Genomic DNA, 25,307 nt, shown 5'->3' on the forward strand with positions numbered 1-25,307 from the left:
AAGTTTTAGCTGTAGTTGTTTCAGTACCTCTTGGGGTAGCATTAAGGGGCAGGTGTATTAGAAGCTAATGTTGGGCGGCGCCTGTGGCTCAACGGGTAGGGCGCCGGTCCCATATGCCGGAGGTGGCGGGTTCAAGCCCAGCCCCGGCCAAAAAAAAAAAAAAAAGAAGCTAATGTTTTCCCCCACCCCAATGACCCTTTTGTAGCTTTATAATTTTCTTTTTGGGGAAAAAAAAACAATTTCTGGAGGTTTTTTTTTAATGACTTGGAGTAAAAAGATAAATTGTACATAGTTTTGTGTACAATGTATGCTACACCATGCATGCAAGTTACTTAAGCTTGGAAGAAAGTGCACGACCGTAGCCAGGTAACCACCACAGCCAGATGGAAGGATTAGGTGTGATTTCCCCTCTGCTTTTTAAAATGCTTAATATTTTTTCTTTTCTTTTTTAGAGACAGAGTCTCATTTTATCACCCTCGGTAGAGTGCTGTAGTGTCACAGCTCACAGCAACCTCCAGCTCTTGGACTTAAGCGATTCTCCTGCTTCAGCCTCCCAAGTAGCTGGGACCACAACACCTGGCTATCTTTTGTTGCAGTTTGGCCTGGGCCAGGTTTGAACCCACCATCCTCCGTATATGGGGCCAGCGCCCTACTCACTGAGCTACAGGCACCGCTCAATATTTTGCAAATAGCTCAAAGTAGCTTGTGTGATTTTGATGATAAGAGAAAAGCAGAAGAAATAGTGCTTTGCTCTGAAGGGGTGGGAGCAACTTGGAAATATTTACGCCAATGGCCTACAGCAGGAAGTACGTTGTGTTGTAACCAATCACATCCCATCTCTCTGCTTTCCTCTCTTCCTCCCTCTGGCTTTTTTTTTTCTTTTGAGACAGAGCCTCAAGCTGTTTCCCTGGGTAGAATGCTGTAGCATCACAGCTCACAGCAACCTCCAACTCCTGGGCCAAAGTGATTATCCTGCCTCCACTGGGATACAGGCGCCACCACAATGCTCGGCTAATTTTTTGGTTGCAGCTGTTATTGTTCGGCCGGTCAGCCGGGCTGGATTTTAAACCCGCCAGCTCAGGTGTATGTGGTTGGCGCCTTAGCTGTTTGAGCCACAGGCGCGGAGCCATCAGCTATTTTTTTGTTGTAGTTGTCATTGTTTAGTAGGCCTGGGTGGGTTGGAACCCGCCAGGCCCAGCGTATGTGCTGGTGTCCTAACCACTGAGCAATGAGCACCGAGCCCCTCTGGCTAACTTTTTCTTCCTGTATACATTGAATTTTGTCCATTTCCATCCAATGTCACTTATTTTATAGCTGGTTGCAATTCAACATTTTCAGGTTAATGCTAGGGTGCAAACTAGTTTACAATGTTTGCATTTGTTAGATTGAGAGTAACTATTATAGTTGTGTCCTGTACCCAAGAGGTATGCCATATAACTGTGTTAATTTTTTTCTTTTTTGAGACAGAGTCTCACTATGTCACCCTCTGTAGAGTGCAGTGTGTCACAGCTCACTCAAACTCTTGGGCTTCAGTGATTCTCTTGTCTCGGCCTTTCAAGTAGCTGGGACTACAGGCGACAATGCCTGGCTATTTTTTTTTTTTTTTTTTGCAGTTTTTGGCCGGGGCTGGGTTTTTTTTTTTTTTTTGTAGAGACAGAGTCTCACTGTACCACCCTCGGGTGCCGTGGCGTCACACGGCTCACAGCAACCTCCAACTCCTGGGCTGAAGCGATTCTCTTGCCTCAGCCTCCTGAGCAGCTGGGACTACAGGCGCCCGCCACAACGCCCGGCTATTTTTTGGTTGCAGTTTGGCTGGGGCTGGGTTTGAACCCGCCACCCTCGGCATATGGGGCCTGCGCCCTACTCACTGAGCCACAGGCGCCGCCCAGGGGCTGGGTTTTTTGAACCAACCACTTCTGGCATATGGGGCCAGCACCCTACTCCTTTGAGCGTTAGGCACTGCCCAATGCCTGGCTATTTTTTGTTACAGTTTGTTTAGCTGGCCTGGGTGGGGTTTGAACCTGTCATCCTCAGTGAATGAGGCTGGCGCTGTAATCTCTGTGCTAGAGGTGCCGAGCCATAAATGCTAATATTTTGAGCTGTGGTGTGAAAAGCCTGAGTGTCCAACAAATTTCATGTGGTGGGTGCCTGCAATACCAGCTACTCGGGAGGCTGAGGCAAGAGGATCGCCTAAGCCCAGGAGTTGGAGGTTGCTGTGTCCAGCCTAAGGTAGTGTGAGATCCCACCTCTAAAAATAGCTGGTGTTGGGCAATGCCTGTGGCTTAGTGGGTAGGGCACCAGCCCCACATAGGGAGAATGGCAGGTTCAAACTTGGCTCCGGCCAAATTACAACAACAAAAAAATAGCCAGCATTGTGGCTGGCACCTGTAGCTCCAGCTACTCAGGAGGCTGAGGCAAGAGAATTGCCTAAGCCCAGGAGTTGGGAAGTTGCTGTGAGCTGTGACGCTACAGCACTCTACTAAGGGCAATAAAGTAAGACTGTCTCTAAAAAAAAAAAAAAAAATGCTGGCATTGTGCTGGACACCTGTATTCCCAGCTACTTGGAAGGCTTAGGCTAGAGAATCATTTAAGCCCAAGTGTTTGAGGTTGCTGTGAGCTATGATGCTACAGCACTCTACCCAGGGCAACAGCTTGACTGTCTCAAAAAAATAAGAGGGTGGTGCCTGTGCCTCAAGGAGTTGGGCACTGGCCCCATATGCCAGAGGTGGTGGATTTGAGCCTGGCCCCAGCCAAAAACTGCAACAAAAAAATAAAGATGTTAGATCTGTTTTTTTTTTTTCCTCGAGACCAGAGTCTCACTGCTACAACTTGTCTATTTTTTGTTGTTGCAGTTGTCATTGTTCTAGCTAGCCTGGACCAGGTTGGAACCCACCAGCCTCAGTGTATGTGACTGGCGTCCTATCCACTAAGCTATAGGCACCACCCAGATCTTACGTCTTTTATTAAAGTTTATCAAGTGACCAAGTGGGACTCCTATCTCAAAAAAAAGAAAATCCAAGCCATGGTCTCCTTTAAGGTCTTTCTGGAGAGGTTAAGCCCACAATAGTGTTGTTCCAAGATATAATTTGCCCTGCAAATTAGTCAGCTTTGTGGGGAGGTGAGGAATGAATATAGAACTCTAATACTGCCCACCAATTCCAAGGACAGAATGAACTTAAGCTTCCTAAATACATGTTTACTGTCCTATTAAGGCTAGAACATTTACTGCACAATCCTCGGCCCCATGCCCACTGACCCGTAAACCTCATTGGCAAAATGGGGACAGGGATCCACCTGGGCAAGCTGACTTCGAAGAGGCTATTAATTAAATGCAAACTCATGCTTTTCAGGATTCTGGCTGGTAGATCTAACACAATACAGCACACAAATAAAGCCTAATTTAAAAATTCCCTGTATCAGCTCGGCACCTGTGGCTCAAGTGGCTAAGGCGCCAGCCACATACACCTGAGCTGGCGGGTTCAAATCCAGCCTGGGCCTGCCAAACAATGACGGCTGCAACCAAAAAATAGCCAGGCATCGTGGCAGGTGCCTGTAGTCCCAGCTACTTGGGAGGCAGAGGCAGGAGACTCGCTTGAGCCCAGGAGTTGGAGGTTGCTGTGAGCTGTGATGGCACAGTACTCTACCCAGGGCGACAGCTTGAGGCTGTCTAAAAAAAAAAAAATTCCCTGTTATCATTTTATACAAAGCAGATCCCCAGACCTAAGTAGCCCTGTCAGGCAATGGATTTGGCTACAAACTCATGGCAATTCCATACTTTGCAGCTGAATTAGAGACAGCTTTGTTTAAGTGGAAACACCAGCTTATATGACACTAGCCATGACAGCTTAAAATGTAGAAATAAGAACATCTTAGTTTAGTAATCTCTACAAAGCTTTAATAATTAACAGTTGCGTGAAAGACTTATTATGCGCAGCCAGATGTATCCTCTTCATGCCCCACATCTTCCTGGGGCTGTTCCACAGTGGGCACATACTTAAAAGAAGCCACATTTCTTTGAAAGCAATTTATTTGTTCCTGGGTAACAATACAGGGAAGGAGCAAGGTGATGCCTCTAACCTCCTGTTGCACATCTTGCCCACCCCCCCCCCCAGTCTGTGCATCTATAAATACTTTGTACAACACCAAGCTTGTAACTGTCCCCTCAAGCGTCTTTTCACACTCTACCAGATGCAGAGTATAGTGTTCAGAAGGTAAACCAGATGCCCTACTCACAAGGCAGGGCCCCCCCCATCACAATTATTTAAACTTAACTTGGTGGTCCTATCAATTTTCTTTTTTTTTTGGTTTTTTTTTTTGGCCGGGGCTAGGTTTGAACCCGCCACCTCCGGCATATGGAACCGGCGCCCTACTCCTTAAGCCACAGGCGCCGCCCTGGTCCTATCAATTTTCTAAAACTCACGAACAAGGTCATAAATTATGTTGACACAAGTCCTAGAGTCACTTAACCTTACAGACTTGCAGTATCTAACGTCCTTTTCTTTCTAGTCTCAGGTTGCCTGTAGCACCCAGACTGCTGCCCCTGGGTCCCCCACATCCCAGGGTGGCGATGGAGGAAGGGCAGGCCAGGCTAAACATAAGGAATAAAGTCTTTATTGGGCTCAGACCAGGAGTCCGTGGGTCTTGAGGACCTCTGTGTATTTGTCAATTTTCTTCTCCACGTTCTTTTCAGCCTGTTTCCGTAGCCTCTGTGGGGATAAAAGACAGGTGGTGGTTAGTGGCTGGTGCCTGGTACCACCCTCACCACCTGGATCCAATCTCATTACACCCCAGCTGGACCTCAAAAGCAGTACTCTGCTAAGTGTGCAGTGCCCCTCAGTACCACACCCCGCCCTCACCATGAGCTGCTTTTTCTTCCGGTAGTGGATCTTAGCCTTCTCCTTCCTCTTCTCCTCCAGGGTTGCTGTCACTGCCTGGTACTTCCAGCCAACTTCGTGTGCCAGGCGCCCCAGGTAGGCAAACTTTAGGAGGAAATTCAAATTGTAAGGACATAGAGGCCCCCACCCCCTGGGATGTCACCTGTCCTAGAAGACGCTGGTAACATCATTATCCAATTGCCCTCATCAAGCCCCTGTAGAAAAGCACACATCCTCCCACCCATCCTGGCATCAGCTGAATTATTAGTGCTTCGGCACTGCCAACAAGGGCATCCGCAGACCATCGTGAGAGACATCATCTGCCAGGCTTGGGGACCTGAGTTTCACCCCCGTGAGGCCTGACATCCCTCTTTATTAGGACAGTTGGTGTAATTTGGGACTCACCTTTCTTGTAGGCTTCAGTCGCACAACCCTGAGGGCAGCAGGAACCACCATCCGTTTTTTCTGTTAGAGAAGGAGAAGGGCTTAGAGACCTGGATCAAGGGACAGACAGGAAGGCAGCTAGTTGGGAAGGCGTCTCAGCCAGTGTTGTTTTCATGAAGCTCAAACAATGTAGGTAATTGTAGAACATCATGGACGCTGCCTGCATGAACACTGCATGAAGGACTTGGTCAAGCTCACCTTGTCATAGGGTGGTGGGATCCCATCGAACACCTTGAGGCGGTCCAGGGCAGCCTGGCCGCGCTTGGTCTTGTGGGGCAGCATGCCTAAGGGGAAGGAGATGGCAGGGCTGCTCAGTGGGGAATCAAAGAAACATCCACCCTCTCCCACTAGGGCAGGTTGACGGGTGGCCTCAGATGGTAGTGCATGTAGAGTTGTCTCATAGTAGGGAAACTCGAACATGAGTGGGAGAAGTCCTCATCACTGGTTGCCCGCCTGTCACCACCACCCTCAGCTCCCAGGCCCAGGCTCACCTCTCACAGTGCGCCAGAAAATACGGCTGGGGGCCCGGAAATGGTAGGGTCCACGAGATGGGTTGGTGTTCATCCGTTTGCGGAGGAAGGCCAGGTACTTTACTGAGAAGAAAGCACAAGACCTGCCTGGTTTGCCAGACCTACCCAGGAAACCCTAAAATTCGCCCCGTATTTCCCAGGGATTTTCAGGAACTCAACTAGCCTTTCCCACCACTGCCAGAATGGCTTTTGGAGCCATCAGCCTCAGCACCCCACAGGGAGACCCTCTCTAGCCCTCCACCCAGGCCACAACTTACACTTGTTTCTGTAAAAATTGCCAGAGATGTTGATGCCCTCGCAACGCACAACCACCACTTTCCGGCCTAGAGAGAATGGAAGATTTTCAAGGAGTGTATACAAACAATGGCATACCTCCACCTGTCCAGTCAGTATCTACACATGCGGGCCCTTTCCTGGGCCACAATTGACCACAAAATAGAAGAGAGCTATAGCCCTGAGGTGAACCTCTCATTCTGGGTCCCACAGCGGTATCTTAACAGACCTGGATTCATGCTGAAATCAAAGGCTCACTTAAAAATGTCAGTTGTGCCAGGAGTCTTCAAAGAAAGAAAGTGGCTGGCAGGTCTCAGAGCGGTGCATGGGGTTGATCTCATTGTCGTGAGACTCAAACGAAAGATGGTGATTGTTGCTCATCATAGACCTCCAGGTGGAGTTACCAAAAGGAACTGTGGGGCAGAGAACTTACCCAGCAGTACCTGTTTGGCCACAATGGCCGCCAGGCGGCCCAGGAGATGGCCTCTGCCATCCAGCACCAGGACCTGTAGAAGAGGAGTTAAGAGGGTTCAGGGGTACTGACAGCCTTTCTGTGGCTCCCACAAGCCACCATTCCTACTTGTTCCTCTTTCATGTTAGCCTCAGGCTGCCTCCTACCCAGCTACCAGACTATGCGCCAAGGTGCTTTTCACATAAAGGAATCTAAGGGCAAGAAAACAAAAGGTCGAGAGCAAGACAAGACATCAGAACTCAGCTGGGGCATAGGGGCTCATGCTTGTTATCCTAGTACTTTAGGAGGCTGAGGCAGGTGGACTGCACAGGAATTAGGACCAGCCTGAGCAAGAGAGACCCTGGCTTTACTAATAGGAACACTAGCCAGGTACGGTTGTGGGTGTCTGTAGTCCCAGGTATTCGGGAGGCTGAAGCAAGAGGATGGTTTGAGCCTGAGTTTGAGGTTGCTTTGAGTTAGGATGATGCTGTGACACTCTACTCAGGGTAAGAGTGAGACTATGTTTCCCCACAGCCCCCCCCCCAAAAAAAAAGAAAGAAAAGACATCAGAACCCCCCTCGTCTCAGGTCGTTGAAGGGTATAAATTTTTTATGGCCAGATTATATTTTGCACTTAATGAAGTACAAGTGAGGATTAGAACAAAGACAGTAATACTCTGTTGGTGAATTCATACCATTACAAGAACCTGTAATCTGCAATAGAAACTATAGGTTTCTAACAGAACCTAACTTTCTTCTACCACGATTCTCGTAAGAAAACCACGTTTCAGGTTGGATGAAGTCAGGCACAGTGATCAAAAGCCACTGGCTACCTCCCTGGGTAAGCCGCCCAAGCTTCACTTACTTACGCCTATAGTCCCCTTGCCATAATGCAGTGTCACAAAGTATAACGAAGTTATGCATATAACAACTGTCGTATGTATTTTCTGAGTACTGGAGAACTGGAATACAGAACCTAACGCCTGACTTCCTGACAATGTGACCTGTGCCAAAAATCTCCCAATTTCCACGTTTCAATTTCCTGTATGAGGAAAACAACCATGTCCTCCTCAGGAAAATACTCAAGTTAACACAACTACTCCAAACGACGCAATGCCTACCGTTTTAGGCACAGGGACGCATGCTCAGTGAACTCTAGCATTTTGCTCAGGCACGCCTGGCTTGAAACTAGTTTCCCCATCCCAACCACGCTAAAAAAATTCACCAAGAAACCTTCTACAGAGCCAGCCTTTCATATATAAGTATTTACACCAGCAACCAAGAACTAGAAGCTAAGCTTTTGCTGTCTTCCCCGAGGCCCCCACGGCCAAAGGACGTCCCACAGCCGTGGAACCATTTATCACAACCCCGCTTCCAGCAGAACACGCTTTCAAGGCACTCACGAGCCCCAAACAAGGAGAAAAGGTCATTATTGAATGACCCACAGTTTAGCACTCTCGACCCCCCGCAGAAAGGTATTTCATATTAAAATAGCCAAAGTGGCAGAGAAAGCGGTTAGCGCTCCCACGTGAGGCTGAAGGAGCCCGCGCATTGGACAGGCTGGAAGTACCTTCCGTTTGGCTAATCCTCAATTTCTCATTGCCCCGAGGCCTCCCAGACAAGACTTCGAGTTGGCCACCGCCGGGGACACGCCACGGTCCGATTCGGACAAGACCAGACGTTAGGGCTTACATCCATTACCCGAGATCAAGGACAGAGAAGTCTAATTGCGCTAATACCCCTTTCCTGTGCTGGAAGTTACTACAATTACCCCCGCCTAGAAAATAAAATGCCGTATTTTACCCAACCCTACGCCTAAAGACAGCCTAAACATTTCCCACAAATTCCCCTTGACCCGAGAGCTCGATTTTGTTCAGTTATCGTTCTTAAATTTCGTAACATATGTTGGAGCATATAGAGAGCTCAATCTCGCTCTGGCCTAGATCCCACCCAGTCCCATGACGCCCCGTCCCGCGCGGAGCCCACACCTGCCCCTCCGCCATCTTCGGCAGCTGCCTGGGAAAGGAGGAAGCATTGGCGCAGGGTTTCTTATCCCTTGAAACAGGGGCGGAAGAAGTGACGCAACACGGTCTGCGTAAGCAGCTTTCTTTTCATTGGCCAAAATGCCGTGCCCCTGCAGAGAGTCGCCTCACTGGGAGGCGGGACATCTTCTGACTGTCCAATCCGGATAGCGTCCCGATAGGCCCTGGCGGCCATGTCTGTCTGGGGCGAGAGATCACGTGGGGCGTGGAGGAGGCTCTGTTGAGCTGGGCTGCCCAGCCTCCGCAGCCATATTTTTGAGGGGCTGTTAATCTCGTTCAAGCGATCTTTCTGCCATGTTTGTGAGGGGAGGCGCCATTACCCCTTCAAGCTACTGAAGACCGCAGGAGGCAAATGAGGCTATCCTTTTAGTCCTCATTCTAAGCTTAGAGGTCCAGATTTCCGTGTGTGGTCACTCTCGTTGAGACCCAGACAAACCCCAGGCCTTATCTAGGCCTCAGTGTACCCGCCTGTAAAACAAGTGGCGGCAGTCTTGCCTTTGAGATCTAAGAGTGGGCGAAGAATGACTTCCAGTTCCCTGGACTACACCAATATGCTAAGTATTACCCAGAGGAACGTCTCATTTTCTGGACTCTCACCTTTTGGTTAGGCTGTGTCCCCTGCCTTCCCTCCCACCTCCAAAATCTGGCTTGTCACAGCCCCACTGCCCTTTGGCTCCAGGGAGTCTCCCGTATCCTAGCCTGGGTCATCTGTCTCTGGCTCCGGCACTGCCAGTGTTCTAGAGTGTGTGGCATCCCGTGACCGAGGCTGGCTGGGTCCTTTGTCTTTTCCCTCATGGTTTAGGAGACGTGGGAGAAAAGGGCTGGTTCTGACTATCCGACGTGGGTTCTGGCATTGTCCAGCACTGGCCCTGGGCCCCAGGAGGCCTCAGAAGACAGTATTGTTTATTTGAGACAGGGCCTTCATCCGAAGCCGGGCTATAAAGTGCAGTGGTGGGGTCATAGCTCAATGCATCCTCTAAATTTTGGGCTCAAGCGTTCCCCCTGCCTCGCTCAGCCTCCCAAGTAGCTCGGGCTATAATGCGCTCAACCACCACGCCTGGCTTAAAAAAAAAAAAAAAAAAAAAAAAAAAATTATAAAGTCACACTCTATATTGCACAGGTCTCCAAATCCTGAGCTCAGGTGATCCTTCCATCTCCATCTCCCAAAGTGGTGGGATTAGAGGCATGAGCTACCAGACCAGCCAGAAGACAGTCACAGTATTGAATGAAACATTTCCTTAACTGATACACCAAGATTCCTGAAATCATAATTGTCCCATTCTCACCCTGTTCCATCCACAGACAGGCCTGGGCAGAGCTGGTAGAAAAGGATGATTTATATAGTTTCATAGGGACAAGGGCTTTGTACAGAGGGGAGTAAGAGGGGCTGGTGCTGGGTTCTGGCGTTGCCTCCATCCTGGGGAGAGAGTAAGAGGAGCATTGGGGCCCAGGAAGGGACCAGCCTTTAGCCAACCTCCTCTGTATCCCGGCTGTGCATCGTCTGGCAGGTGGCTGCCCACTCTGGGCCTCAGTGTCCTCATCTGTAAAATGGGATGATAGATGTGTCTGTCTCACTGGGCTGTTTGAGGATTCACAGAGAGGGAAAGTATTTAGCTCAGGGATGGGCACAAACTAATGCCCATTAACAGCTCCATTCAGAGCTAGTGATCATTGCATGGCTAGGGCTTCTGTCCAAAAGAACTCTGCAATGATAGGGTTCTCTATTTTTGTTCTTCAACATGACACCAGCTCCATATGAATACTGAACACTTTAAATGTGGCTGAATTTTACATTTTACCTAACTTTAACTAACTTAAATTTAAGAGATGAGTAATGTGGTCATTGAGTGGGAAAAACAGGTTGGATAGGGATTAGGGTGGGAGGGAAACTCCTCAATGTAGTACCTTTTCCAAAAAATTATAATAAAAATTACTAGTCAGAAGCAAGTCCTGAAATGAAAAATCATAATTTTTTTTTTATGCTTCATTGGGTATTTTTATTACAGACAACTTAAAACTCTATTCTTAGTATTGCTGGCATGCTTCACTTGCTTGAACAGCAAAACATTGGGAAATTGAAATATCATAAAATTTTTAATAGAAACTGGTCCCCAATCTAGTTATTGGAAAACTTACGTGTATATATATGTGTGTGTATTATATATACATATATATATTTTTTTTTTTTTTTTGAGACAGAGCCTCAAGCTATTGCCCTGGGTAGAGTGCCCTGGCGTCACAGCTCACAGGAACCTCCAACTCTAGGCTTAAGCAATTCTCTTGCCTCAGCCTCCCAAGTAGCTGAGACTACAGGTGCCCACCACAATGCCTGGCTATTTTTTGTTCGTAGTTGTCATTGTTTGGCAGGCCCAGGCTGGATTTGAACCCGCCAGCTCTCGTGTATATGGTTGGCACCTTAGCCGCTGGAGCTACAGGCGCCACCAAGAAAACTTATGTATATTTTGAACAACTTGAGTACTTGAATATTCTTTTGCAGCTGTAAATTTCAAGACATTTATATACCAATCAAATGTTTCCGATAAAAATTTATTGTTTGAATTGAGATGTGCTGTCAGTGTAAAATACTATATTCTGAAAAAATATAAAAATTATAAAATAACTTGTTATCATTTAAAATATTGGTTACATATTTAAATGACATTTTGGATATATTGAGTGAAATAAATATATTGTTTGAAGTTACCTGTTTTCTTTTTCCTTTTTTTTTTTTTTGAGACAGTGCCTCAAGCTGTCGCCCTGGGTACAGTACCGTGGCATCACAGCTCACAGCAACCTCCAACTCCAGGGCTCAAGCGATTCTTCTGCCTCTGCCTCCCCAGCAGTTGGGACTACAGGCGCCTGCCACAACGCCCAGCTATTTTTTGGTTGCAGCCGTCATTGTTTGGCAGGCCGGGCTAGATTCGAACCCGCCAGCTCAGGTGCATGTGGCTGGCGCCTCAGCAGCTTGAGCCACAGGCGCCGAGCCACTTTTTCCTTTTTGTTTTTGAGACAGAGTCTTGCTCGGTCACCTAGGCTGGAATTTAGTAGTATAATCATGGCTCACTATAACCTTGAATTCCTGACCTCAAGTGATCCTCCTGACTTACCCTCCTATGTACCTGCAACTACAGGTGCATCACCACACCCAGCTAATTTATGCTTTTGTAGAGACAGGGTCTCACTGTGTTGCCCAGGCTGGTCTTGAACTCCTGGGGTCAAGTGGTCCTCCCACTTTGGCCTCCCAAAGTGCTGGGATAACAAGCATGAGCTGGAACACTCAGTTCTTGTCCATTTTTTTTTTTTACAAGTAGCTACCCTGTTTCCCCGAAAATAAGACAGTGTCTTGGGCGGCGCCTGTGGCTAAGGAGTAGGGCGCCGGTCCCATATGCCAGAGGTGGCGGGTTCAAACCCAACCCTGGCCACAATCCAAAAAAAGAAAAATAAATAAAGTCTGTACTTTAAAAAATAAAAAAATAAAAAAAATAAAAAATAAAAAGACAGTGTCTTATCTTAAGGTGTGCTCCCAAAGATGCACTAGGTCTTCTTTTCAGGGGACGTCTTATCTTTCCTGTAAGTAGATCTTATTTTTGGAGGATGTTTTATTTTCGGGGAAACAGGGTACTAAGAAATTTAGAATTGCACTTATGCCTTGCATTCTATTTCCACTGGGCAATGCTACATAGTTTTGCATGGGTCACTTCGCTTAACCTCATGACAACCCTATAGTGGAAACACTATTATTAAAGCTTTTTGTACATATAAGGAAACTAAGGCAAAAGAGAGAAGGGCACAGATGCTAGAACAAGATAGCCTAGAGTCAAATCTTGGTTTTCACTCATGAGCTGTGTGATGTTTGGCAAATTATTTAACTCTCTGTGACTGTTTCAGCCTCTGTGAAACAAAGATAGTAATGGCACCAGCTTCTCAATAGAGTGAGTTAATTTATGGAGGCCTCATGTCCTTCCTTCCTCCTGCCCTAAACCTTCTCTAGATTCTTTTCTCCTTCACATGCCTCCCATGGCTCCCTGATGCTCTGCACTGGCTCAAGTGACTGCAACACCCTGAGCTTTCTCATACCTGATGGTTTTGCAGAGGAATTGCCTCCTGATGAAATACTATTCATTCCTGGGCGGCGCCTGTGGCTTAGTCGGTAAGGCGCCGGCCCCATATACCGAGGGTGGCGGGTTCAAACCCAGCCCCGGCTGAACTGCAACCAAAAAATAGCCGGGCGTTGTGGCGGGCGCCTGTAGTCCCAGCTACTCAGGAGGCTCAGGCAAGAGAATCGCTTAAGCCCAGGAGTTGGAGGTTGCTGTGAGGCCATGTGATACCATGGCACTCTACTGAGGGCCATAAAGTGAAACTCTGTCTCTACAAAAAAAAAAAAAAAAAAGAAAAAGAAATACTATTCATTCCTTCCCTAAGACTCCTCTGTATTGGCTTGCAAATTCCTACATCCATGCCTGCAGGCACGTGTCTCCCAACACTGGGAGGCTGAGGCAGGTGGATTGCTTGAGCACAGGAGTTTGAGCCTGAGCAAGAACAAGACCACTCTGTCTCTACTATGAAATAGAAAAACTAGCTGGGCATCATGAGGGGTGCCTGTAGTCCCAGTTACTCAGGAAGCAAGAACAAGACCCTGTCTCTACTAAGAAACAGAAAAACTAGCTGGGCATCATGGTGGGCACCTATAGTCCCAGTTACTGAGGAGGCTGAGGAAGAGTTTGAGGTTGCTGTGAGCTAGGCAGATTCCACAGCACTCTACCCAGAGTGATAGAGGGAAGACTCCCCCCCCCCAAAAAAAATCCCACATTCATATATGTCTCTAGGGCCCTCACTCCCTTAGGTCCACACTGAGCTCTATATCATTCCCTCATCTCACTCCTTCCCCAGGTTCCCCATGTCCAACAGAGCTCTGAGCCAGACCAGGCTTACCTGTGCCAAATCCCATATCAAGCCTTGGCCCTCCTGCCTCAACCTCATGCTCTCTGCCCCATCCACTACACCTCACAGCATGGTCCTCTCACCTGGGTCCCCCATTCTCCCTCTCACTCCACTCTCTTCTTCCAGGTCTCCATGGCCCCAGGGGTCCTTCTGTACTTGGGCTGCCCCTGCTCTGCTTATAGCCCTTTCCTGGCTCCTAGACCCCTCCCCACAGTCCAGCCCCCACCCCCTGTGAGGGACTTACCAACATGAGGCCCCAGGAAGGTCAGGGCTCCATACGCAGTACATCCTGGGGACAGGAGGTGGGGGGCACCTGTGGCCCCCACAAGGTCAGTCACAGGTGGGTAGGCAGGGCCTCTGGCCACCCTCTTGTCTCTCTTCATTCCCTCTGCCCATCCTGCTGGCTCACCTGCTCCCCAGGGCAGGGCATCCCCCACCTCCTCCTTCGCCAGTGCAGGCAGCAGACAGCTGCTGGCAGCACAAGGGCTGCGGGCAGCAACAGCAGCAGCAGAGGTGGCTGGGGTGCTGGCGGGGTTGTGTCTTCTAGGGCCCCAGGACTCCTCGGGGGTGGCAGGGTAGAGGGGTCTGGGGAAAGAGAGGAGGCTAGGTGACCAAGGAGAAAGGCTGGGTTAGAGAAGGAAGGAAAGGCTGGCACTGGCTGTGGGACCTCAGGGGGCTGCTGGCCTCTCTGTGCCTCAGTTTCCTCACCTATAAAATTGACATAATCACAGCTTGGTGCCTGTAGCTCAAGCAGCTAAGGCGCCAGCCACATACACCTGAGCCGGTGGGTTCAAATCCAGCTTGGGTTTGCCAAACAACAATGACAACTATAACCAAAAAATAGCTGGGCATTGTGGTGGGTGCCTGTAGTCCCAGCTATTTGGGAGGCTGAGGCAAGAGATTCACTTAAGCCCAGGAGTTGGAGGTTGCTGTGAGCTGTGATACCATTGCACTCTACCCAGGGCAACAGGTTGAGACTCTGTCTAAAAAAAAAAAAAACTGACATAATCACTATAAGTACCTCATCAGGTCACAAAAATTAAATGTGGAAAGTGCTTACAACAGTGTCTGGGACACAGCAAGGTTTTACTTAATTTTTATTTATTTATTAATTATTATTATTATTTTTTTTTTGTAGAGACAGTCTCACTTTATCACTCTTGGTAGAGTGCCGTGGCATCACACAGCTCACAGCAACCTCCAGTTCCTGGGCTTAGGCGATTCTCTTGCCTCAGCCTCCCGAGTAGCTGGGACTACAGGCGCCCACCACAACGCCTGGCTACTTTTTTTTTTTTTTGTAGAGACAGAGTTTCACTTTATGGCCCTCGGTAGAGTGCCATGGCATCACACAGCTCACAGCAACCTCCAACTCCTGGGCTTAAGCGATTCTCCTGCCTCAGCCTCCCGAGTAGCTGGGACTACAGGCGTACTTTTTTGTTGCAGTTTGTCTGGGGCCGGATTTGAACCCGCCACCCTCAGTGTATGGGGCCTGCGCCCTACTCACTGAGCCACAGGTGCCACCTTTATTTTTTAATTAAACAAATCTGCAGGGCGCCGGCCCCAAATACTGAGGGTGGCAGGTTCAAAGCTGGCCCTGGCCAAACTGCAACAAAAAAATAGCCGGGCGTTGTGGCGGGCGCCTGTAGTCCCAGCTACTTGGGAGGCTGAGGCAAGAGAATCGCCTAAGCCCAGGAACTGGAGGTTGCTGTGAGCTATGTGACGCCATGGCACTCTACCGGGAGCGATAAAGTGAGACTGTCTCTACAAAACAAAACAAAAACAACAACAAAAAAATGTTTCTAATGATCATTTATCTATTTGTTTCTCTTCACCCAATGTGTGTGAGCCCCATGTGAGCAACAGGGCTCTTCCCTGTTCTTTTTATGTTTTTTTGAGACAGAGCCTCAAGCTGTCACCCTGGGTAGAGTGCTGTGGCATCACAGCTCACAGCAACCTCCAACTCCTGGGCTCAAGTGATTCTCCTGCTTCTGCCTCCCAAGTAGCTGGGATTACAGGCACCTGCCATAACGCCTGGCTATTTTTTTGGTTGCAGCCGTCATTGTTGTTTGGCGGGCCTGGGCTGGATTCGATCCCACCAGCTCAGGTGTATGTGGCTGGCGGGTGGCTTAGCCACTTGAGCCATAGGTGCCGAGCTTTTTTTTTTTTTTTTGAGACAGAGTCTCAAGCTGTCGCCCTGGATAGAGTGCCATGGTGTCAAAGCTCACAGCAACCTCCTACTCTTGGGCTCAAGTGACTCTCCTGCCTCAGCCTCCCAAGTAGGTGGGACTACAGATGCCTGCCACAACGGCTGGCTGTTCTTTTGTTGTAGTTGTCATTATTATTTGGCAGGCCCAAGCCGGGTTCGAACCCTCCAGCCTTGGTGTATGTGGCTGGTGCCCTAGCCTCTGAGCTATAGGCACCGAACCTTCTTACCCATCTTATTTAACACCAGAAACTACTCCTTAGTGCTCCTAAAATATCTGAATGAGTGAATGGACAGAGTAGGTTCAGAGAGACCACCCTAAATGTCCCTTTTTTTTTTTTTTGAGACAGTGTCTCATTATGTCACCCTTGGTAGAGTGCTATGGCATCACAGCTCACAGCAACCTCAAACTCTTGGGCTTAAGCAATTCTCTTGCCTCAGCCTCCAAAGTAGCTGGGACTACTGGCGCCTGCCACAACACCCAGCTATTTTTCATTGTTGTAGTTGTCATTTTTGTTTAGCAGGCCTGGGCTGGGTTCAAACCCGCCAGCCCCAGAGTATATACCTGGCACCCTAACCACTAATCTATGGCTGCTGAGCCCCCCAAATAAGAACACAAACAGGTTTCTGCCTCAGGACCTTTGCACTAGCTGTCCCTTTGTTCCCAATTTTCAGTTACTTTCCAGCCAACCAGTGCAGATCACAATTCCATCATCCTATTTTCATTGAGTGCACAGGGCTCATAATACTCAGATACTTTCTTTCTTTTTTTTTTTTCTAGAAACAGGGTCTTGCTCCATTGCCCAGGTTGGAGTGAAGCAGCATGATCGTGGCTCACCCCAGCCTCAAACTCCTGGCCTTACTTTCTGGATTGTTTATGTATTTATGTGTTTATCTTCCACCTCCCTAATTAGCATGTAGCTCTGAGTGGCAGTGATCTTGGTCTTGTTTCACGCTGTGCCTCCAATGCCAAGCACGTACAACTTGGCTGAATGACCAGTAAGGCTAAATGTAAATGACAGAAACTTTTGGAAAGGCAAGGAATAGAGCAGCGGTTCTCAACCTTCCTAATGCCGCAACCCTTTAATACAGTTCCTTTGGGTCTCCACCCACAGGTTGAGAACCGCTGGAATAGAACAAACGAACACACACACATGTATACAAGTAACTGGCAAAATCTGAAAAAGCTGTGTGGATTAGAACAATGTCAATTTTCTGGTTTCGATTTTGTGGTATAGTTAATGTTAACGAGCAAAATGTAAATGTAACACTGGGGAGGCTGGGCAAGGGTTATGAGGGACTCTACTCCTGCTCTGTTCATCTCTTTGTACTTGCCTATGAACTTATAATTATTCCCAAACAAAAAAGTTAAATAAAAACCCCAACTTGGGTGGCACCTATGGCTCAAAGGTGTAGGGCGCCGGCCCCATATACCGGAGGTGGCGGGTTCAAACCTGGCCCCAGCCAAAAACTGCAAAAAAAACCTAAAAACAAAAAACAAAAAACCCAACCTTAGGCTTGGCGCCTGTAGCTCAGTGAGTAGGGTGCCAGCCACATACACCGAAGCAGGCAAGCCCAGGCCTGCTAAACAACAATGACAGCTGCAACCAAAGAAATAGCTGCGTGTTGTGGCGGGCACCTGTAGTCCCAGCCTCTTGGGAGGCTGGAGCAAAAGAATCGCTTGAGCCCAAGAGTTGGAGGTTGCTGTGAGCTGTGACGCCACAGCACTCCACCGAAGGCGAGATAGTGAGACTGTCTCAAAAACAAACAAACAAACAAAGCCCAACCTTTAACTTGCTAAAAGATCACAGGCATTTAAAATCCTGGCCAGGCATGATGGCTCACACCTGTGATCCCAGTATTTTGGGATTTGAGGCTGACGTGGATCTCTTGAAGCCAGGAGTTTGAGGCTGCAGTGAGTTATGATGGTGCTACTGTACTCCAGATGGGGTAACACAACAAGACCTTGTCTCAAGTACTACTACTACTACTACTACTAATAATAATAATAAACTGGCTGGGTGCCCGTAGCACAGTGGTTATGGTGCCAGCCACATACACTGAGGTTGGCGGGTTTGAACCCAGCCTGGGCCAGCTAAACAACAATGACAACAGCAACAAAAAATAGCTGGGCATTGTGGTGGGCGCCTGTAGTCCCAGCTACTTTGGAGGCTGAGGCAAAAGAATCACTTATGCCTAAGAGTTTGAGGTTGCTGTGAGCTGTGACGCCACTGCCCTCTACTGAGGGCAAGATAGTGAGACTCTGTCTCAAAAAAAAAAAAAAAAAACCCTGGGGAAAAAAATGAAAAAAAAATTTTTTTAAAGAGACAGAGTCTCATTTTGTCACCCTTGGTAGAGTGCCGTGGCAACCTCCAGCTCTTGGGCTTAGGCGATTCTCTTGCCTCAACCCCCCGAGTAGCTGGGACTACTGGCACCTGCCACAACGCCCGGCTATTTTTTGTTGCAGCTTGGCTGGGGCCGGGTTTGAACCTGCCACCCTCGGTATATGAGGTCGGCGCCCTACTCACTGAGCCACAGGTGCTGCCCCAATTTTTTTTTTAAACTTTTAAACGTGAGAACTAGGAAATTTACACTTAAATTTGTGGCTTCTGTCATATTTCTATTGGACAGGACTGTCTTAGAGAAACAGACAAGAATTATTGTTCCCTTCTCAAAGATAGGTAAACTGAGTCCAGGAAGGGGAATGAACTTGTCTTTGTTGCAGACAATGGGGGCAGGGTGGGCTCTGGGACACACAGAGCAGAGAGGGTGAGGGGTTGTAAGGATGATGGGAGGGGATGTGGAGGGCACACGGAACCTTTACCGGGCTGACACCGCAGCTCCAGGCATGGAGAGAAATTCCGGCTGGTGATCAACCGCTTCAGAGCATTCAGCTGTTGAGAGGTGTCCTGCAGGAGGCAGGAGATGTTGGTCTTGACGAAGCGAAGACAGCTGGGGAGGGGCTGGGGGCAGTGGAGGGAGATATCACCACCACATCAACCCGCCCATCACCACAGGCCCAGGACCCTTCCCAGCTGGCAACACCCAGCCAGACCCAGTCTCAAGACTTCAGAGCCCCCTCTCCTAGTTACTAGCAGGGAGAACCTTAGCAGCAGCCTTCATCAGGACCTGAGAGATCTGGGCCCAGACTCTCCACCATCCCCTGTTGCCTAAACAGTTGTTATTCTGCAGGGACAGGCCCCCAGGTGACTGGGTGGCAGCTTTGCCTTCCTTGTGTTGCTCAGTTCAAAAGAAATCTCCAGTAAGGCTGAGCAGATTTACTTCCAATGTATGAGAAAGCATCTTCCTCCCCTCACTTGTTCTCCAAGTTCAGGGCTAACCTGAAAGGCACATGTGGTGACAAAGACTATCTCCGTGTTGACAGCCTCCAGGAGGTCTTGCATGTGGGACCCAGCCACAGTCTTGAGCTGTTCCATCCAGCGCTGGGCCAGGACCAGCCGCCAGAGTGCCCCGCAGAGCTCCTCCTGGGTGCCAAGAGAGTGGAGAGTAGGGGCCGGGACAGTCCATGCTGGGGTCTGAGAGAGGAGGGGCTGGGGGTCTGGACCCCTGGGTCTGAGGGAGGAGGCACTGGGGCAGGAGTTCTTGGGTCTGAGCAGGAAGGGGCCAGGTTGGCCAACTAGCCTGGTCCCCAAGGGTGTCGGTTTTGAGTCTATGGTTCCCACCTCCATCCCAGGCCCCTCCCATATGACTCACTTCCTGCAGGTTGGAGGCCACAGTGACTTGGTAATCCAGAAGCAGGTAGTTAGACTTGGAGAGAAAACAGGGGGAAACAGAACTAAGGAGACTCAAGAGGTGGTGGCCAAAGACCCAGACTAAGAGGGACAAAGGCCAAGACAAGGGGAATTCAGACGCAGCTACAGAACCTTGGCCTCAAAAGGGGACAGCAGGATAGAGTCCGAGGCAGGGACGCTCACCAGCTTGAGGATCTTATCAGCGAAAGTGGAAGAGATGGGGCTGTGCTGGAAGGAGCAGTTCTGGGTACCACGGAGGCCGGGGAGCAGCAGCAGAAGCAGCAGCAGCAGCTGGGAGGTCTGCAGGGCAGGGCCCAGGTCCCTCTTGGCTCCACACATGCCCCCTGCCCCCAGGCTTCCATCTCCTCTGCTCGGTCTTCCCTCCTCCTGTCCCAAGTCTCATCCACCTCTCCCATCTCTGCCCACACCTCCTTGTTCCTCTTGGCCTCTGTTCTAGCGATGTCCTGTTTTCACCTGCTCTGCCTATCTCTCTCCCCCTCTTCTCTACTGGGCCCTCTACATTCACTAGGGTGTTTCTCCCTCCCTCTTGGTCCTGTCCTCTTCATTTGTATCCAGCACTGCCAAATCCCCCTCCTCTGTCCACCTCTCCCCTTCTCTGTCCACCTCCACCCTTCTGTTCATTTCTCCCTTCTGTCCACCTGCCCCTCCTCTATCCATCTCCACCCCCCCCCCCCATCTTGACATTGTGCTTCTCCATTCCCCCCACCTTGTCCCTCAGGTATACGCACAGTTGGGTTCCAGGCTGGTGCCAGCACTGTCATCTCGGCCAGGGGCCCCTCATGCCTATGGCCGGGTCTTGGTAGGGACAGAAAAAGTAGTCTCGGACCCCCACACCCCAGCCCCTTCCTCACCCGCCCCTTCAGCTCCCCACCCCTCCGTGGTCTTCTTGATGTGGCTGAGTTTCCGCCTCTCACTGCCCCAGGCTTCCTGCATGAGCCCCAGTTATGGTGAAAACTCCTCATCTCCCCTTTCAAGAACCCCGACATCCGGTCCCCAGAACCCTCCCAGGTCAGGGACTCGGGAACCCGACCCCCCCATCCCCTGGTGTCTCTGCCCTAGGATTAGGGACCACGGCTCCGCCCCTTGGGGACCTGGAGTCCAATGCTCCTCACACACTAGGCGAGCCCCAGCAGGGTGTGGAAGGGGCCAAGCCGGGTGACAGGCAGAGACCGAAAGTGAAAGGAAAGTTTTGGGGACAGCGAGCAAGGGTGGGATTTGGGCCGGGTCCGAGAGCGCCCCCTGGTGGTGACAGGTGGCCACTCACGCCGCTGATAGCACCTTCGGAGAGTTCTGCTGCGACTGGGAAGGCCTAGGCCAAGACAGTACCCCTGAGTGGCACTTACAGTGCCAGGCCATCGGGCCTCCAAAGCAGATCTGGCTGCGGGAGCAGGGGAGCCGGAGGCTTGTTGAACTGTTGGGTCTGACCGAACCTCCAGCTCTCTCTGCCAATACCTGGCACACAGGACTCAGGGGATGTATCTTGTCACATCAGGCCTGGCAAGTGTCAATCTGGCTGCCCTTTTCCACTGTGAAAGGTTGGCCTGCCCCTTGACTTCTTTAAGCCTCAATTTCTTCAACTTCTAAACTGGGCAGTGAGGTGGTAAATAAGAAAAAAATAAGGGCAGTGCCTGTGGCTCAAGGAGTAGGGCGCCGGTCCCATATGCCAGAGGTGATGGGTTCGAACCTAGCCCTGGCCAAAAACCACACACACACACACACACACACACACACAAAAGCCCCCTTCCATGCCTGGGGTTCAGCGAATCTCTTTCTCGCCTATTCCATCTGTGGCAGATAGTCCCCAGATAGCTGCTGGCCCTCCTTTCCTGTGGAACTCAGGCATGGCTGACCACATGACTTGCTTTGGCCAACAACATGAGGTTGAATGTCACTTATGTGTGGAAGCCTACCACGCTGGGGAATGGTCCCCATAGGTGTAAGAACCATCAAGAGGGCCTCCCTCAGCCAAGTTCCCCTTGTGATTCTGAGGAGCAGAGGGGGCCCTTCCAACCTTGAATGAACAGGTAATGTGAACAAGAGACTAACTTTGTGGCTGTAGACCAGAAGTTGGGGGCTGTGTATTTGCAGCAAAGCCATCCTGTTACACCAGCCATTTGTCTTCCCTGCCTCCTCCACCTCACTTCCTGTCCAACTGGGTTTAGTTTCCAAATCCCACTGAATGGCCAGACTTTCAGACTTTTGTTAGGTTTTTTTTTTTTTTGAGACAGTCTCAAGTTGTTGTAGAGTGCTGTAGAGTGTAGGGTAGAGTGCTCACAGTGACCTCACAGTGACCTCAAGCTCTTGGGTTTAAGTGATTCTCTTGCCTCAGCCTCTCAATAAACTGGGACTACAGGCACCTGCCACAATGCCCAGCTATTTTGTTGTTGTTGCCATTGTTGTTTAGCAGGCCCCAGCTGGGTTCGAACACATTAGCCTCGGTTAATGTAGCTGGCGCCCTACCCACTGAGCTATGGGCACAGCTCACTTTTCTTAGTTTTTCACTTATTTTCTGACTGCCTTTGAGACAGACAAAACAATAGCACCCCAAAATATCCACATCCTAATCCCTAGAACCTGTGAAATGTGACCCTGTGTGGCAAAAGGGACTTTGCAGATGTTATCAAGCTAAAGATCTTGAGATGGGGGGAGGGGTAAGATCATTTGGTGGTGTGTCCCAATAAGTGAAAAGAGAGAGGCAGAGAGAGATGTGTCAACAGAAGAGTCAGAGTGAAGCCACCTTGAGAGACTCATCCAGCCATTTCTGGCTTTGAAGATGGGTAAATAGGCTGGGTGTGGTGGCTCACGCCTGTAATCCTAGCACATTACATTTCTCTTATTTAGGCTTGTCTTGAACTCGTGAGTTCAAGTAAGAGAAATGCCCTATCTCTACTAAAGACAGAAAAACTGAGGCAAGAGGATTGAGCCCAAGAGTTTTGAGGTTGCTGTGAGGTAATGATGATGCCATGGCAGTCTACCAAGGGTGACAGAGTGAGACTCTGTCTCAAAAAAAAAAAAAAAAAATTAGAAGACAGGGAAAATGAGCCGGAGCCAAGGACTACCCATGGCCTGGAGAGATTGGTAAAGGTGAGATTCTGGAGCCTCCAGAAGCACGGATACAGGTCTGCCAATGCCTGGACTTCAGCTAAATGAAACCCATTTCAGACTTCTGTTTTTTTTTTTTTTTTGAAATTTTTATTTATTTATTTATTTTTTGCAGTTTTTGGCAGGGGCTGGGTTTGAACCCATCACCTCCAGCATATGGGGCCGGTGCCCTATCCCTTTGAGCTACAGGCACCATCCCAGACTTCTGGTTTTTAATTTTCTTTTTTGAGACAGTCTCACTCTGTAGCCCTGGGTGGAGTGCTGTGGCATCATAGTTTACAACAAACTGAAACTCCTTGGCTCATGTGATCCTCCTGCTTCAGCCTCCTGAGTAGCTGGGACTATAGGTGCCCACAACAATGCCTGGCTAATTTTTCTGTTTTTAGTAGAGACAGGGTCTCACCCTTGCTCATGCTGGACTCCAACTCTTGAACTCAAGGGATTCTCCCCTCGCAGTCTCCCAGAGTGCTAGGATTACAGGCGTGAGCCACTGCCACTGCCCCTGCCAGCTAGAAAGATTTGAATGGAGCAAAAAGGCAGAGATACAAGACCCAAGAGATCATGTGGCTCCTGGAAAAAGGGCCTGCCTTGGCTCCTACCTGATGAAGTCCTGGGACACGTAGATGTGTGTCCTGCCCTGTCTTCTATAAGGTATCTCTGTAACCTTCCAGAAAATTCTCTTTTATCCCAAGCTAGCATGAGTGGGTTTCTTTCATCAAAACGGATTTAATTTTTTTTTTTTTTTGAGACAGAATCTTACTTTGTTGCCCTTGGTAGAGTGCTGTGACATCACAGCTCACAGCAACCTCAAACTCTTGGGCTCAAATGATTCTCTTGTCTCAGCCTCCCAAGTAGCTGGGACTACAGGTGCCTGCCACAACACCTGGCTATTTTAGAGATGAGGTCTTGCTCTGGTACAGGCTGGTTTTGAACCTGTGAGCTCAGGCAATCCACCTGCCTCAGCCTCCCAGAGTGGTAGGATTATAGGCATGAGCCACTGTGCCCGGCAATTTTTTTATTTTTGAGACAGGGTCTTACTCCATCACCCTGAGTAGAGTGCCATAGTGCCAGCCTAGTTCACAGCAACCTCAAACTCTTGGGCTCAAGCGATACTCTGGCCTTAGCCTCCTGAGTAGCTGGGACTACAGGCACTTACCACCATGACTGACTAGTTATTCTTTTCTTTTTTTTTGAGATAAGACTCTCACTTTATCACCCTCAGTAGAGTGCTGTGGTGTCACAGCTCACAGCAATCTCCAACTCCTGGGTTTAGGCGATTCTCTTGCCTCAGCCTCCTGAGTAGGTGGGACTACAGGTGCCTGCCACAATGCCTGGCTATTTTTTTGTTGCAGTTTGGCTAGGGCTGGTTTTGAACCTGCCACCCTGGGTATATGGGGGCCATGCCCTACCCATTGAGCCACAGGCACTGCCCCCCCGACTAGTTTTTCTATTTTTTTTTTTTTTTTTTTGAGACAGTCTCACTATGTTGCCCTTGGTAGAGTGCTGTGGCGTCACAGCTCACAGCAACCTAAAACTCTTGGGCTTAAGCGGTTCTCTTGCCTCAGCCTCCCAAGTAGCTTGGACTACAGGTGCCTGCCACAACACCCAGCTATTTTTTTTGTTGTTGTTGTTGCAGTTGCATTGTTGTTTAGCAGGACCTGGCTGGGTTTGGACCCATCAGCCTTGGTGCATGTGGCCGGTGCCTTAACCACTGTGCTACGGGCGCCGAGCCTAGTTTTTCTATTTTCAGTAGATACAGGGTCTTGCTTTTGCTCAGGCTGGTCTCAAACTCCGGAGCTCAAGCAATCCACCTGCCTCAGTGTCTCAGAGTGCTAGCATTACAGGCATGAGCTACCACGCCTGGTGGGATTCTAAGGCTGTGGTGTGAAGGGGCTACTCACACTGGCTCATACAGCTGTTAAAAATTCAGCAATTCGGCGGCGCCTGTGGCTCAGTGAGTAGGGCGCCGGCCCCATATGCCGAGGGTGGCGGGTTCAAACCCAGCCCCGGCCAACTGCAACAAAAAAATAGCCGGGCGTTGTGGCGGGCGCCTGTAGTCCCAGCTACTCGGGAGGCTGAGGCAAGAGAATCGCGTAAGCCCAAGAGTTAGAGGTTGCTGTGAGCGGTGTGACGCCACGGCACTCTACCCGAGGGCGGTACAGTGAGACTCTGTCTCTACAGAAAAAAAAAAAATAAAAAAAATAAAAAAAAAATAAAAAAAAAATTCAGCAATTCAGGCTGGGTGAGGTGGCTCACGCCTGTAATCCTAGCACTCTGTGAGGCCGAGGCAAGTGGACTGCCTGAGTTCACAGGTTCAAGACCAGCCTGAGCCAGAATGAGACCTAAACTCATCAGTACCCTAAAGTTGGGCATGGGGGAATATTTGCATCATGGATATTGTCAAAAGTTACCCACCAGGGTTTTGCTCTTACCCCATAGAGCTGACTGACCAGAATATCATGTTCTGAGGCAATGCACAGGCAGAGGAAACCAGAAAAGTAGAGCCACCAGGTGGAGCATACCAGGAGAGACAAGAGGCCTGCAGGCTCTGCTTGGGGATCTTCAGAGTCCCCTTTATCTGTTTCACAAAACTATCAAACTGTAGCACAGAACGCAATCTGAAGTTGAGTCTCAGAACTCAAAAGGTCTCAAGTAGACCAGAAGTTGCTGGTGTC

General features: G+C 49.4%; 2 protein-coding genes and 4 non-coding genes across 13 annotated transcripts; all 6 read right to left on the minus strand.

Moving 5' to 3' along the window:
- Positions 1 to 4,597: 4,597 nt before the first annotated feature.
- RPL13A (ribosomal protein L13a) lies at positions 4,598 to 8,679 on the minus strand. Of its 2 annotated transcripts, none has more exons than XM_053606613.1 (8): positions 8,560 to 8,679; positions 6,555 to 6,627; positions 6,106 to 6,171; positions 5,810 to 5,911; positions 5,517 to 5,602; positions 5,280 to 5,339; positions 4,857 to 4,979; positions 4,598 to 4,706 (listed from the first exon to the last, which is right to left on the minus strand). In XM_053606613.1, the coding sequence occupies exons 1-8, from the start codon at positions 8,572 to 8,574 to the stop codon at positions 4,620 to 4,622; spliced, it is 612 nt and encodes a 203-aa protein (XP_053462588.1). In that variant the 5' UTR covers positions 8,575 to 8,679; the 3' UTR covers positions 4,598 to 4,619. The 2 variants fall into 2 exon arrangements, with proteins under 2 accessions (XP_053462588.1, XP_053462589.1); XM_053606614.1 differs by lacking the exon at positions 8,560 to 8,679 and adding an exon at positions 8,142 to 8,533.
- Positions 5,118 to 5,199, minus strand: LOC128597959 (small nucleolar RNA SNORD35). The gene has a single exon (XR_008383492.1). It is a non-coding gene; the product is annotated as a small nucleolar RNA SNORD35 (small nucleolar RNA).
- LOC128597948 (small nucleolar RNA SNORD34) lies at positions 5,407 to 5,476 on the minus strand. The gene has a single exon (XR_008383484.1). It is a non-coding gene; the product is annotated as a small nucleolar RNA SNORD34 (small nucleolar RNA).
- LOC128597944 (small nucleolar RNA Z195/SNORD33/SNORD32 family) lies at positions 5,683 to 5,767 on the minus strand. The gene has a single exon (XR_008383481.1). It is a non-coding gene; the product is annotated as a small nucleolar RNA Z195/SNORD33/SNORD32 family (small nucleolar RNA).
- LOC128597945 (small nucleolar RNA Z195/SNORD33/SNORD32 family) lies at positions 6,429 to 6,512 on the minus strand. Its single transcript, XR_008383482.1, has one exon. It is a non-coding gene; the product is annotated as a small nucleolar RNA Z195/SNORD33/SNORD32 family (small nucleolar RNA).
- Positions 8,680 to 9,552: 873 nt separating the features above from the next.
- On the minus strand, positions 9,553 to 25,176 carry FLT3LG (fms related receptor tyrosine kinase 3 ligand). Of its 7 annotated transcripts, none has more exons than XM_053606593.1 (9): positions 25,065 to 25,176; positions 20,259 to 20,325; positions 19,693 to 19,809; positions 19,472 to 19,525; positions 19,099 to 19,242; positions 18,582 to 18,720; positions 13,964 to 14,139; positions 13,799 to 13,867; positions 9,802 to 10,154 (listed from the first exon to the last, which is right to left on the minus strand). In XM_053606593.1, the coding sequence occupies exons 1-8, from the start codon at positions 25,091 to 25,093 to the stop codon at positions 13,820 to 13,822; spliced, it is 774 nt and encodes a 257-aa protein (XP_053462568.1). In that variant the 5' UTR covers positions 25,094 to 25,176; the 3' UTR covers positions 9,802 to 10,154; positions 13,799 to 13,819. The 7 variants fall into 7 exon arrangements, with proteins under 7 accessions (XP_053462566.1, XP_053462567.1, XP_053462564.1 ...); XM_053606594.1 differs by lacking the exon at positions 25,065 to 25,176 and adding an exon at positions 20,622 to 20,701; XM_053606591.1 differs by lacking the exons at positions 9,802 to 10,154; positions 25,065 to 25,176 and adding an exon at positions 9,553 to 9,674 and having other exon boundaries at positions 20,259 to 20,828.
- Positions 25,177 to 25,307: the final 131 nt, after the last annotated feature.

The sequence above is a fragment of the Nycticebus coucang genome, chromosome 10, assembly GCF_027406575.1.
Source record: "Nycticebus coucang isolate mNycCou1 chromosome 10, mNycCou1.pri, whole genome shotgun sequence".
Classification (NCBI taxonomy): domain Eukaryota; kingdom Metazoa; phylum Chordata; class Mammalia; order Primates; family Lorisidae; genus Nycticebus; species Nycticebus coucang.

Excerpts from the sequence above, each read along its gene's own strand:
- RPL13A (XM_053606613.1), bottom strand. Across the intron at positions 6,172-6,554 it reads GGCCAAACAGGTACTGCTGG|GCCGGAAAGTGGTGGTTGTG; the intron begins GTAAGTTCTCTG and ends CATTCTCTCTAG. Across the intron at positions 4,980-5,279 it reads GACTGAAGCCTACAAGAAAG|TTTGCCTACCTGGGGCGCCT; the intron begins GTGAGTCCCAAA and ends TTCCTCCTAAAG.
- FLT3LG (XM_053606591.1), bottom strand. The coding sequence starts at position 20,516 with ATGTCGGGGTTCTTGAAAGGGGAGATGAGGAGTTTTCACCATAACTGG. Across the intron at positions 19,526-19,692 it reads CTGATAAGATCCTCAAGCTG|TCTAACTACCTGCTTCTGGA; the intron begins GTGAGCGTCCCT and ends TTTCTCTCCAAG. Across the intron at positions 13,868-13,963 it reads TGCCCTGCCCTGGGGAGCAG|GTGCCCCCCACCTCCTGTCC; the intron begins GTGAGCCAGCAG and ends TGGGGGCCACAG.